Raw genomic sequence first — 14,130 nt, forward strand, 5'->3', positions numbered from 1 at the left:
TCACTCAAAATAGCAGGCACTCGCTATATAGCGTACAAACGATTTTCGGCCGCACTGACTGGTTCGTGCATGCGTACTAAAAACCGTACGCATGCGCAGATGTGCGAACATCGCTCGGAACAAGCGTACTGCCGCTAACGAGCGGCTCTGAATGAGGGCCAAAGGTGGGACATAAATAAGGACATATAAATTTGGAGAGGAACTTTTTCTGAGCTCCGTATTACACTCTAATTGTGGCAGTGTTTAGACCATCTATAATAGATTTCATATAATCTCTGTACAGGATTTGGATATTTGTTCATGAATTATCAGATGCACGGCTTTGTTTTATATTGCTAATCTTGTTGGTAATAGTTTAAGAAAATATCAAAATTAAGTGCTCCACTGTTTCTTGCCATATTCTAGTTTTTAGTAGTTAGCAGGGCCTACAGTGTGAGCTGCCAATTGGGGTGGTTGTATGCTGGTTGGACGTGGGGCGCACTGATTTTCTATCGTCATACACCTAGCCTCAATACGTCATGAACAGACACACCCAGCCCAAGTAAGCCGAATGGTGTAGCATAGTTTTATTTTTTTGCTTTATTCGCAGCACGGATGCAGCAAACCACTCAATCTGTACCAGTGACAACAGGCTTCGACTCACTGCACAGGAATTAGTTTTAAATATGCGTCAAGTCGCAGATGAATGAAACTTGGCGTGAAAAAAAAAAAAAAAAGCTGTAGCCGCTGCATGGTAGCACTACGTATACAGATTCAGACTCATTTGCACACAGATTTACAAGCGTCACATATGAAATCAGTGCAGTCTTAATCGGTTTTGTTGCATCGGATTGCGACTAAGGGGCTATTCTTCAATTAGCATAGAAAACATCCCTTTTTTCGCCATTGGCGAAAACTGACGTTTTTTGCCCCCCCCCCAAAAAAGGGCCCAAAAAAAGGGCGAAATTTTCACCAAAAAAAAAAACGGGAAACATGCGAAAATGGAGAAAACCCCCCCCCAAAAACTGGAGAACAGTTCTACATCCCAGACCAGGAGAAAAAAAAAAAAAGCAAAATCCCTATTTTTGGCTAAAAATGTGGGAATTTCTTTCAGAACCCTTTGGACATCCCCCAATGATAAATTACCCCCAATTTTTTTGTAAGATGCGTACTTTTGCGAAAAAAAATTTCACCCAGGGTGGACTGGGCATCTCACACACAAGGTGGTCAGAAGTAGCAAATCAGACGAGGGAATCCGCAACCGGAAATTGCGTTTGGTTTGGGGGGGGGGGGGGGGGGTTATGGGGGAGAGCTGCCGGGGGAGCGCCCATCTTGTCTAAGCTGCGATTTTAATGGCACAAGTATGCTGGCATCACTGTAGTAGACGCTACCTAGTGCATCTACTACCCGTCCCCGGCGAAAGACAATATGGCCCCGGCCGCCTTAGTGAGGACACGTCAAACGAGACCTTCACCTGCAGCTGCCTCCGATGCATCTCCTACACCGGAGGCCTGGACTGCTTTGCGCACGATTCCCAACGAGGAAACTTACCTGCCATCTCTAGCTGAGCAATGCTGAGGCCCGCCAAAATCCCCAGGGCATATAGCGCCTAATACCGCTAAACGCAGAGGTTCAAAAAAGTAAGGTAAAATAAAAAGAAAAGCAAAGCCTGGGACTGTCTAGGTAGTCCCGCTGTTTAAAACGGTGCGTCTGGATACTTGCCATGCACCAAACAAAAAAAAAAAAACAATGCCTGTGGCTAGGGAGAAGGACCTATGCATGCTGGGAGCTTCAAAGCTGCAAGCCATTTGGTGCAATGGATCACTCCAACTACATACCCCAAGGTAGATCCTGTGGACCCTGAAGAAAAAAAAAAAAAAAAAAAAAAATCGTTGAACATTAGAGAGCAATTTTTTTATTTTTTTTACAGGAAATTACCGTCCCACGTAATTTGGAGGTACGTTAAAATGGGTGCAAGTAAATTTCTGTGCTGTAAAAACGCAATTTAAAAAAAAAAAAAAAAAACTTAAAACCGCCTGATGCAACCGCGTGTGATGTTTAAAACACTTGACCCATCCATACCGCCCACCGGAAAATCAGACCCAATATGTTAAAACCATTTTCAACGAAATATATATTTTTTTTCATACAAAGATTGCGCGGTCGTTTTTCTTTAAAGTACGCAACTTATAAAAATTTAATAGGGTCATTTATCATTAGGGAAAGGGGGGGTCCAAAGGGTTCTGAAAGAAATCCCCACATTTTTAGCCAAAAATAGGTCTGGGATGGAGAAAATGTTTCTCCAATTTTTGTTCTCCACTTTTGCCTGCTTGCTATTTTCTCCTGTTTTTTTGGCGAAAACCAGCAGTTTTCGCCAATTGCGAAAAAAACTTCAGTGGTCGCCGCTAATTGAATACGGCCCTAAGACGCCCATTCTAGAGAAAAAAAGCGCTCAGAACAAGTAGAGTAGCACGGGACCTGGCTGGTCGTGAAAGGCTGTTTGGCGCAATTGTGGCAACAGTGTCAAATTGGATGAATTTAGGACAGAACACAAGCAATGGCAACACAACAGGATTTTGGTACTTACCGATAAATCCCTTTCTCCGATTCCATAGGGGACACTAGAGTCATCATAATGGGGTATAGACGTGTGCTAACTGGGAGCTGGCACTTTAAAATCTTAACGTGTGACTAGCTCCTCCCACTCTATACCCCGCTACAAGCCAGTCTTGGGAAACTGTGCCCGAGGAGAGCTGGAAATAGATTAACTGCAGAGGAGGAGAAGCAAGTACACAGAACCAAACAAACTCACACAATGTGCCTGCAAAAAGCAGATGAAGAAAAAAAAAAAAAAAGAATCAGCCAAAACAGAACAGTGTCCCCTGTGGAATCGGAGAGGGATTTATCGGTAAGTACCAAAATCCTGTTTTCTCCTGTATCCACTAGGGGACACTAGAGTCATCACAATGGGGACGTCCCAGTGCTCCCATCCCGGGCGGGAGAGCGCTGAGAACCCTGCAAAACAGCATGGCCATACTGCGAGGCAGAGGGCGCAAAGGCGTCAAAACGTAAAACTTGACAAAAAGTATGTCGGCCCGACCAAGTGGCCGTCTGACAAAGCCGTGCCATAGAAAACGCTCGGGCAGCCGCCGACGAGGGTCCAACCGTGTGAAGGAATGTGCTGTGATGGAAACTGGAGGTTCCATAGATGAAGCCAGGAAGGCCTGCCTGATGGTCAGATGAATCCAGCGTGCAATCCGTTCATTTGCCGGCCAACCAGGCCGAGCAATGATATATACCGGACTAAAAAAAAAAAAAAGGGAATCTGTTTTCCCATGAGAAACCGTCCTGTCGACGTAAATCTTGAGGGCTCCGACAACATCCAGGGACCTGGAAGACGGAGAGTGCTCTGGAAGTACCGGAACCACAATAGGCTATGTGGAACGCAGACACCACCTTTGGAAGAAAGTACAAAGTTCAGCCCTGTCTTCATTGAAAATCAAGTAGGGAGGACGACAGGAGAGGGCTCCAAGTTCCGATACACACATGGCCTAAGCCAGGGCCAATAGAAGAACTACCTTCCAGGTCAAGAACTTAAAATCCACAGTCTGTAATGGCTCAAACAAGGAATACTAAGAAAGGTAGAACTAAATACAGATTCCAATGAGCCGTGGAAGGAAAAATTAACTGTTGTAAACTTATAACCCCCTGGAAAAAAGTCTGAACATCCGGTAACCAAGCTAGTTTCCTCTGGAAAATGGATAAAGCTGAAACCTGAACCCTCAGAGATCCAAAACGAAGGCCCGCCATGACTTGAAGGAAAAGGAGGAGCCTAGACATCTTGAAAAAGTAGGGGGCGAACCTCTGCGTTCACACCAGATGACATACACCTTCCAAATGCGATGGCTGTGCGTAGAAATGACTTCCTTCCTTGCACAGAGCATAGTAGGAATCACAACAGATAGAATTCCTCTTTGTTAAGATAGCCCTATCAACAGCCACGCCATCAATGACGCTTTATGTCGTGATGGACAAAAAGACCCGGTTGCAGAAAATCCTCTTGTAACAGAAGGGGCCACGGATCCTCTATCAGCAGAAGACGTAGGCTGGAGTACCACGCCCTTCTAGGCCAATCTCCAGCCAGTCAGAGAACCATGGATTTTTCTCATATGATTTGTTGTAGGAGTCGAGGCAGAAGAATTGGTAGAAAGAGGTACACAAACTGGAACTGCCAGGGAGATGTGAGGGTGTCCACTGCCACAGCCTATGGATCCCTTGTTCGAGAGTAGTACAGAGGAACCTGATGGTTGTGTCGTGATGCCATGAGGTCGTCGACTTGTGGAAGGCCCCACCGCTGAACTGTTGGAACACCTGTGGGTGCAGAGCCCCTTCTCCTGGATGAACGTCCTGACGACTTAGGTAGTCTGCCTCCCAATTTTCCACTCCTGGGATGAATATCACCACTGCAAATTCCCCTGGCCAGAGTAGAATGCGGCTGACCTCCCTCATGGCCGCCAGATTCTTGGTGCCACCCTGTTTATGTATGCCACTGTGTTGTCCAACTGTACTCGTACCGCTTGACCCCGCAGCAACTTGGTGTGCAAGTTGAAGAGCGTAGAACACTGCCCGTAATCCCAAGATGTTTACTGACAATTCGGTCTCCCGTTGAGTCCTGCGGACCTGAAAGTGTCTTCCTAGAGTCAGTGCACCCCAACCTTAGACTTGCGTCCGTGGTGAGAAGAATTCCTTTCCAAATTCCGAACCTCTTTCCTTCCAACAGGTGGGAGGAAATCAACCACCAGAGAAGAGAAGTCCAAGTCTTGGGGGCGCCTTCACCCGTTGGTGAAGAAATAGATGGGATCCCAACCACTGAGAGAAACAGAGAGAAACGGCCATATGGAATGGCCTCGAATGTTCCGAGAAGTCTTATGAACAGGTTCACTAACACTCGACGATTTTGTAAGACCAGCCGCTCTGGCTGCTGAATAGAGGTCGCCTTCTCCGTAGGCAGGAAAACCTTCTTGGCTATCGTATCCAAGATCATTCCTAGAGACTGAAGCCGAGACATAGACGAGACAAATTCAGGATCCACCCGAATTGTATTAGGAGAGTGTGGGTCAGTGCTATGTTCTCAAGCAACTGTGTTCTGGAAGGAGCTTTCAGGAGGAGATCTAGGTAAGGGACAACAGTCACTCCCTATGTCCGCAGAAGGGCCATCATTCACAGGCATAACCTTCGTGTACACTCGTGGTCGAATGGCAGAGAAAATGGGAATGTGAAGGTAGGTGTCCTTAATGTCCAAGGACACCAGAAAATTTCCTCTAGCGGAAGGACTCCATCCTGAACCCGAATGTACGCAGGTTCAGAATGGGTCTCACCAAACCGTCCGGTTTGGGCACCACAAACAAGCTGGATAAATCCCTCTTAGCTGATGTGTGGGCACATGAACCACCACCTGAGAAGACAGAAGCTTGTTTATGGCCTTGGAACTGGAAGTTGAGTTTGTACCCCGAGAGATTATGTCCCTGACCCATTACGAACAGGATCGGAACCCTTGGCCTGAAGACGAGCTCCCACTGTGGGGTCCCCCAGGTGAGAAGGAAGCCCGTCATACACTGGGCTTAGTAGGATGTTTACTCTCGTGGTGAGCAGAGGACGCTGTGGCTCTACCTCTTCCTCTAGATGCTCGGGGAAGGGCAGGACCCCCTCTGGGATGGCCTCTGAATCTTCCTAGAGCACGAAAGGACCAGAAGAATGGTCCTGAAAAAAATATATAAACTTACGGGATACTGGAGCAGCTGAGGGGAGATAAGTAGATTTACTCCCCTGTGGCCTGTGAAATCCACTTATCCAATTCAGCCCCGAAAAGGACATCATCCATAAATGGAAGAACCTCCACTGCTCTTTTAGCTTCAGCATCAGCCTGCCACTAACACAGCCACAGAGCTCTGCAGGCCAAAATAGCTAACGCAGAGGATCTGGAAGAGAGAGTAGATGCCTTAGAAGCTTCACCCAGATAGTCAGCTGACTCTCCAATTTGATCCGCTATAATAAGGTCTACAGCCGGAAGACCCACCTTTAAACCTTCTGATAGCTGTGTAGCCCATGCCTCCACAGCCTTGTAGACCAAGCAGCTTACGAAAGCGGGACGAAACCTCACTCCTGCTACCGTGTTGAAAGATTCTAAGGTGTACTCCAACTTATTGTCCGAAGTTTCCTTTAAAGGAAGTGGATCCATGTACTGGGAGGACTGTCTTTTTGAACAGACGAGACATGGAGGGCTCTACTGAGGGAGAAGTCTTGCAGAACCTCCTGCTATCTGTAGGAAAAGGATAATAAGACTACGGTATACCTGAAATTCTTTATCCAGGTGCTTCCAAGACGAGGAGGATAGCATCTAACTCCTCTGAGGCAGGAAATGTGGCGGCTTGTCTTTGTTTTTTATTGAAAATAGACGGCCATACAGAAGCCGGCTCCATGTCTACCACATTTAATACCTGGCATATAGCAGTAATAAACGCTTCTACAGCCTGGGATAAAGGTTCCGGATCCTCTGGAACTTCCTCCTCAGAATCCGGAAACTCATTCTCATCCTCAGACTTATCTCTTAGTACTGAGGTTAACAGCCTCTTAGCTGTAAACGTGCGGGATGTCATAGCCCTTTATAGATTTAGTCATAGAGTGAGTCCTCTTGAGGCGAACCTGGAGTTTGTCACACAGCAGGGAACTATATAACTGTCCCTGTGTAAACCTTTTCTGCACGGTTTTTGCAAGAAAATGCCTCCTGTGCAGCCTTGGACCTTCCTACCAGTCATGGTACACAACCACTGTCACACACACACACACACTAGAAAAGGTATAGGACAGTGTGAAGATCGAGATTGAGAAATGTGCAGTAAGGAGAGAAGGGCACAGAGGGGGAGGAACACACCTGCCCTAACAGCGCTGACAGCAGTGCTAAAAATGCTGTAGAGATGCAGAATATAATATGAACTGCTCTCCTATGCAGCCTAACCCCACTGATATAACTCACACTGGGAAGGCTCTCAATCTCCGTGCTGTAGTCAGGCTGCTAGCAGAGGAGAGGCTAGGTGAAAACCCAGAGATAGTGGTCTCTGTAGCTGAGGACCCTGGCGATAAGCTGCGATAGAGTCCCCCCGGCAGCAACCACGTAGCAGACAGGCAGGGGCAGATGCAGTCAGTCATCTCCTCAAAGTCACAGCATCACTATATTAAAACTAACCAATGCCCTGAGGAGAACAGGTATAGCATGACCCGCTCCCTTGGGCACATTACCAAGACTGGCTTGTAGGGGGGTATAGAGCGGGAGGAGCTAAGATTTTAAAGTGCCAGCTCCCAGTTAGCACACGTCTATACCCCATTGTGATGACTCCAGTGTACCCTAGTGGATGAAGGAGAAAAAATATAAAAATGTATTAAGTTTGCTCTAACTAGATATCTTTTTAAAAATAAAAAAAAAACACTGTATATCCACCTCAAGTACTTCCTATCATACCATGATTTGCAGTAACATGACATCACATGTATGTATTAGGATTTCACACACACATATATTACCAACCTTTCACCTCCCTCTGACTTTTCTGAATGGCCAGTCTCTTGATGGTCGCTCTTATGAAACCAAAAACAGAAAGAGCCAGAACATTTAATCTAGTGTTGCCTAGAGATGTTTAAAACAAATTAGATCATACTGCTGTACATATAGTTTAGGTGGTGTCATTTAACATTAATTACTGCATACTGATTGTCAAAGACAAACCACAACAATACAATCAAAATGCAATGGGAGTCTCCTGAAAGCAGTGTATTAGGTGAGAAACTTCTATTGCAATAAATAAAATAGCATTAGTGCAAGTTTGATTTATGGGATGCTTTGAAATAGCAGCGTTTTGGGTTACTATCTAATGTATTGCATCCACCCCATTTTACTTAAAACAGAACATCTAATCGCTCTACACAAACTATTTTAAGTGTGAAATGCATCCATGTAATGGGATGCGTTCGGCATCCCGGCGGTCAGAATTCCGACGCTTACATAACCGCCGACGGGATGCAGAAGGTAAGTAGGGGGGTTGTGTGGAGGTTAGGTTTAGGAATTAGGGTTAGGCACAAGGGGGAGGGTTAGGCACCAAATAGGGAGGATTAGGGTAGAGAGAGGGTTAGCATACCGACCGACAAGTGTTAATCCTGTCGGGTCTCTGACTGCCGGGATCCCGACTGTCGGCATTTCATACCCAACCCCATGTAATACCACCTTACAGAACAGCTATAGTACTTCTCCCAATAATAGGAAATACAGTACATAATATAAGAATATGAATCAGGCCCACTTATTGCAATTTTATTAATAATCTTGCCGTATAATTTGATTCAACCTGTATTAACCTACAATTACATAAGAATTACTTACATCTGTTAACTCGACAATATGAAACTTAAGACTTGTAGAATTCATATTTTATCCTAATATCATATGGAAAATAGTACAGTACTGTACTTTTTTCTGAAGTCAAACAGTTTACCAATGAACAATATATGAATGCCTAAGGTCACAAGGTGCATATATTGGGATTCAAAGTTTTCTGAAAGCTTACTATTGTAATTATCTGGTCACTGCCTTTATCCACTAAGCTACTTTACACAGCCTGTAAAATGCCACTTTATTTCACTCCAAGCTTTGATAAATTTCACCCCATATATTTAATTATGTTGTGAATATATTTTATTTTTGTAAACATTTCAAATATATAGTTCATATTATGTAGACTTCAAACCTTGGTACGTCATTTGGTTATTTACTTTTCAAGACTATCTAAATATTTACTACAGATTTGTATCATCACTGTAGAATAGTGTGTTTGTTTGAATGGATAGAGAAAAAAAAAAAAAAAAATTATATATTATTATATATTAAAATTATATATATATAAGTCCAGGAATGATGATGTTTGTCCATGCAAGATGACGTTTAGCCTCTTTCTGAGAACCTATCCGAGCCTGCACATCCCTAATAAATTAATAAATATATATATATATATATATATATATATATATATATATATATATATATATATATATATATATATATATATATATATATATATATATATATATATACACACACACACACACACACACACATATATATATATACACACACAAACACACAGTCAGATGCATAACTATTGGGACATTGACAGAATTTTCATATTTTGGCCTCTATTCACCACCACAATGGCTTTGAAATGATACACACAAGATGTTTGTTAACTGCAGACTTTCAGATTTAATTTGAGGGTAATTACATCCAAATCAGGTGAACGGTATAGGAATTACAACGGTTTCTATATGTGCCTCCCACTTTTTAAGGGGCCAAAAGTAATGGGACAAACTAAACAATCCTAAATCTAACTTTCACTTTTTAATACTTTGTTGCAAATCCTTTGCAGGCAATTACAGCCTGAAGTCTGGAATGCATAGACATCACCAGACGCTGGGCTTCATCCCTGGTGATGCTCTGCCAGGCCTCTACTGCAAAATGTCTTCAGTTCCTGCTTGTTCTTGGGGCATTTTCCCTTCAGTTTTGTCTTCATCAAGTGAAATGCATGCTCAATCGGATTCTGGTCAGGGGATTGACTTGGCTATTGCATAACATACCACTTTTTAGCCTTAAAAATCTCTTTGGTTGCTTTTGCAGTATGCTTCGGGTCATTGTCCATCTGCACTGTGAAGCGCCGTCCAATGAGTTCTGAAGCATTTAACTGAATATGAGCATATAATATTGCCCAAAACACTTCAGAATTCATTCTGCTGCTTTTGTCAGCAGTCACATCATCAATAAATACAAGGGAACCAGTTCCATTGACAGCCATACATGCCCACGCCATGACACTACTACCACCACCATGCTTCACTGATGAGGTGGTATGTTTTGGATCAAGAGCAGTTCCTTTCCTTCTCCATACTCTTCTCTTCCCATCAACTCTGGTACAAGTTGATTTTTGTCTCATCTGTCCATAGGATGTTGTTCCAGAACTGTAATGGCTTTTTTAGGTGGTTTTTGGCAAACTCTAATCTGGTCTTCCTGTTTTTGTGGCTCACCAATAATTTACATCTTATGGTGAACCCTCTATATTCACTCTTGTGAAGTCTTCTCTTGATTGTTGACTTTGACACATATACACCTACCTCCTGAAGAGTGTTCTTGATTTGGCCAACTGTTGTGAAGGGATTTTTCTTCACCAGGGAAATAATTCTTCTGTCATCCACCACAGTTGTTTTCCGTGGACTTCCAGGTTGTTTGGTGTTGCTGAGCTCTCTGGTGCATTCTTTCTTTTTAAGAATGTTCCAAACAGTTGATTTGGCCACACCTAATGTTTTTGATATCTCTCTGATGGGTTTGTTTTGATTTTTCAGCCTAACGATGGCTTGCTTCACTGATAGTGACAGCTCTTTGGATCTCATATTGAGAGTCGACAGCAACTGATTCCAAATGCAAATGTCACACCTAGAATGAACTCCAGACCTTTTACCTGCTTAATTAATAATGAAATAATGAGGGAATAGCCCACACCTGTCCATGAAATAGCTTTTGAGTTGATAGTCCCATTACTTTTGGCCCCTTAAAAAGTGGGAGGCACATATAGAAACCGTTGTAATTCCTACACCGTTCACCTGATTTGGATGTAATTACCCTCAAATTAAATCTGAAAGTCTGCAGTTAAAGCATATCTTGTTTGTTTCATTTCAAAGCCATTGTGGTGGTGAATAGAGGCCAAAATATGAAAGTTCTGGCAATGTCCCAATATTTATGCACCTGACTGTATATATTAATTGCACCTTGTTTAGCTGCTCTGGAGAATCTCCAAATTCTTCTAGTTCTGGGAGGAGTTCAACTTCTTCCGCACACGCCTCTGGTAAAGAGTTGGATGCAATGTGTTTGTCTTTTATTGCTGCAATTAAAAAAAAAAAAAACAACATCAAAGCATCGCAACATACAAATGTACATTAAACAGATACCTGAAAAATCCATAGCTAGACACGGAATACCCAAATGGAAAAATCCATAAAAGGTACTCACGCTAAATTATCCAAAGTACTAAAGTACACAAATGTTGTTGTCTTACAGAAAACAAATATAAAAATGCAATAATACAAAAACAGAAATTAGTTGAAATGTACTCCCTAATATACAGAAAATTACAAGTAGGAATGTAAAGGAAGTGAAATAACCAATAGCAGAGCTCGACAAATCCCGGGGGCCAGGTCGCCATGGCTACCAGATTTTGCTGCCTGGATATTACATTTTGCAGTGAGGGAGCAAGCAGATCCTCATCAGCTCCGGCGGAGATTCGTGCCTATAGTATTGCGGTGTTCATATCATGCACAGGAGTGCATGTGCTGAGTGTCACCTGTGGTGACTGGTGTGCCTCTGTCCGTCCCGGCCTGCACTGACGACTCCTCTCCATCCTGGCCAGCTCTGATCCCTGCTGTCTGTCCCAGTCTACACTGATCCTCCTGTACGTCCCGGCTGTCTACTGTCTCCTATCTCCTGCTGCATAGAGCTTTTCGGTAGTAAGGTCTATGCGTGGCCAGGGATTGCAGAGCGGCTTCAGATGGATAGTGGAGAGACCACGAGGAGAGGGGGAGGTTTGTTGTACTTTGTCACCATTATTTTATGTGAAATGTGGTCCGTTATTAGTGGAGAGTGAGAGTGGAGCAGGGGAGCTGAGCAGAGCAGTGAGGGGGCCTCCATTTTACTGTATCCATTCAACTGTGACCATATTGTGGACTAGTATAGTGTGGATAACAGTTGCATAACACACAGAGAGCTGTGCTCCTCACTCCTGTAATTTTTTTGGGGGGTACGGTGGTCTGACTCCTACACTTTCATCCCGGCTCCTTGATTTTAGAAAAATTTGTCAAGCCCTGTCAATAGAATGCCACAGATAATATAAAAGCAATACAACAGTAGTTACAAATGAATAGTATACAGCGACTAAACAAAGTGCTAAGTAGTAACAATTTGCACACATTTAATAGAATTCAATTGTCACAATCACAATAAACTTATACTCAAAGGAATAAAAAAACAGGTATTTACCAATAAATCTGTTTCTCAGATTCCATAGGGGACACTGGAGTATAGATGGATGGATGATGAGTGGAGCTCGGCACTTAAAATTTTCTTAAGAATTTAAGTTAACTCCGGCCCCCTCTATGCTCCTTTGGCCTCAGTTAAGATTAACCAAGCCCGAGCGGAGACAGAGGAATAAAGAGAAAAGGAGAAACCAACGAAGGCAAGTCCATGGACCGAAAACAGAACAAGTACAATAACAGACACACTGCAGACAAACAACAAGCAGCTGCAAACACACCAGAAACAATGCAGGAAGGAACAGCGGGGGATTTATCGGTAAGTACCAAATTCCTGTTTTCTCCTTCATCCACTAGGGCAGAGGTTCCCAAACGTGGTCCTCAAGGCTTGCCAACAGTTCAGGTATGGGATATCCATGGTTGAGAACAGGTGGTTAAATCAAATTGACTGAGGTACTAATTAAGTCACCTGTGCTCAAGCATGGATAGCTCTAAAACCTGAACTGTTGGGGAACCTCTGCACTAGGGAATACTGGAGTTACACTGCGGACGTCCCAAAGCTTTCCTCCCAGTTGGGAAGGTGCAGAGAAGCCTGCAGAGCCCTGAGACCAAACCTTGAGTCAGTGTCCGCAAAACGTATCAAAACTATAGAACTTGACAAAAGTGTGAACATAGAACAAAGTAGCCACACAGAAAAATTGAGAAGCAGATGCTCCTTGTCTAGCAGCCCAGGAGGTCCCAACTGAGCACATAGAATGAGCTAAGATGGAACTAGGTGGAGGTATAGCATTGGCAACGTAAGCTTGAGGAATAGCCAGATGGATCCACCTAGCAAGGGTCTGCTTAGAAACATCAGAGCACAAAGAATCAGTTTGAGCAACAGACTAAGAGCTCTAACCACATCCATATATGCCGAAGATGCATCGTCAGCTGATGAGATAGGAATCACAATGGGCTGATTAATGTGGAATACCGAGACAACATTAGGCAAAAATGTCGGCACAGCCCGATAGTCATGAAAGATAAGGCAAGGATGGTGACAGGACATTGCGCCAAGCTCAGACACTGCCCGAGCTGAAGCAAGAGCCAAAAGCATAACTGTTTTACCAGGACAAAAACTTGAGGTCCACCTCATCTAGGGGCTCAAACTCATTCGATTGCAGGATAGTCAACACCAAGTTGAGATCCTATAGGGCAGTAGGAGGTACAAAAGGCCGTTAAACTCTGAAAACTCCCTACAGGAAGGTTTGTAGATCTGGTGGCAGTGCCAACAAATGCTGAAAAAAAAAAAAGACTGATAAAAGCAGAGACCTGCAACTTCAGTTAGCCCAGCCAAAGACCAGCATCTACTCCTTTCTGGATGAATAAAAGTAGTCAGGAGAGTCAGGAGGTAGTACGGAATCAACGGCGTTCACACCAAGCACCATAAGACTTCCACATGTGATGTAGTGTGCTGCTGACACTGGCTTCCTGGTCCAAAGAATCGTAGGAATAGCAGCTTCGGTGATACCTCTGTTGCTGAGAATTGTGGTTCAATTGCTACGCCGTTAAACGCAGAAACAGTAAACACAAAAACGGACCCTGCTGAAGAAGATCCAGCATCGATCGGTAACGGCCACGGGTTGTCGGCGAGAAGCTGCAGAAGATCAGAGTACCACGCATGGCAAGGCCAATCTGGAGCCACAAGGATGAATCCTGTGGACTCGCGCTTGATGCATTTTAGAATCCTCAACAGAAGAGGAAAGGGGCGCAAAACAGGTACACAAGATGATACCTCCATGATATGGCCAGAGCATCCACCGCCTCTGCTCATGGATCCCGCTTCCTGGAGCAATACCTTGGTAGCTGGGTATTCAGCAGAGAAGCCATGAGGTCAATCTGTGGCCTGCCCAACGCGGACCAACTGCTGGAACACCTCCAGATAAGAGTGTGCATCCCAGTTCGCGACCTCTGGTATGAACACAGCAGAGATGGCAAAGCATGTTATTCCGCCCACCGCAGGATACAGCTGGACTCCTGCATTGCTAAACGACC

General features: G+C 44.1%; 1 protein-coding gene across 5 annotated transcripts in view; it reads right to left on the minus strand.

Moving 5' to 3' along the window:
- The window catches only part of TOPAZ1 (testis and ovary specific TOPAZ 1), a 238,509-nt gene that overhangs the window by 184,872 nt on the left and 39,507 nt on the right, over positions 1-14,130 (minus strand). For all 5 annotated transcript variants that reach the window (XM_088463597.1, XM_088463599.1, XM_088463608.1 and 2 more), the window contains exons 4-5: positions 10,840-10,952; positions 7,562-7,611 (exon numbers count right to left, since the gene is read on the minus strand). In XM_088463597.1, coding sequence (XP_088319723.1) covers positions 7,562-7,611; positions 10,840-10,952 — 163 coding nt within the window. The remainder of the gene's footprint in view (positions 1-7,561; positions 7,612-10,839; positions 10,953-14,130) is intronic.

This window comes from Taudactylus pleione, unplaced genomic scaffold (assembly GCF_031769625.1).
Source record: "Taudactylus pleione unplaced genomic scaffold, aTauple2 ptg000053l, whole genome shotgun sequence".
In the NCBI taxonomy this organism is placed as follows: domain Eukaryota; kingdom Metazoa; phylum Chordata; class Amphibia; order Anura; family Myobatrachidae; genus Taudactylus; species Taudactylus pleione.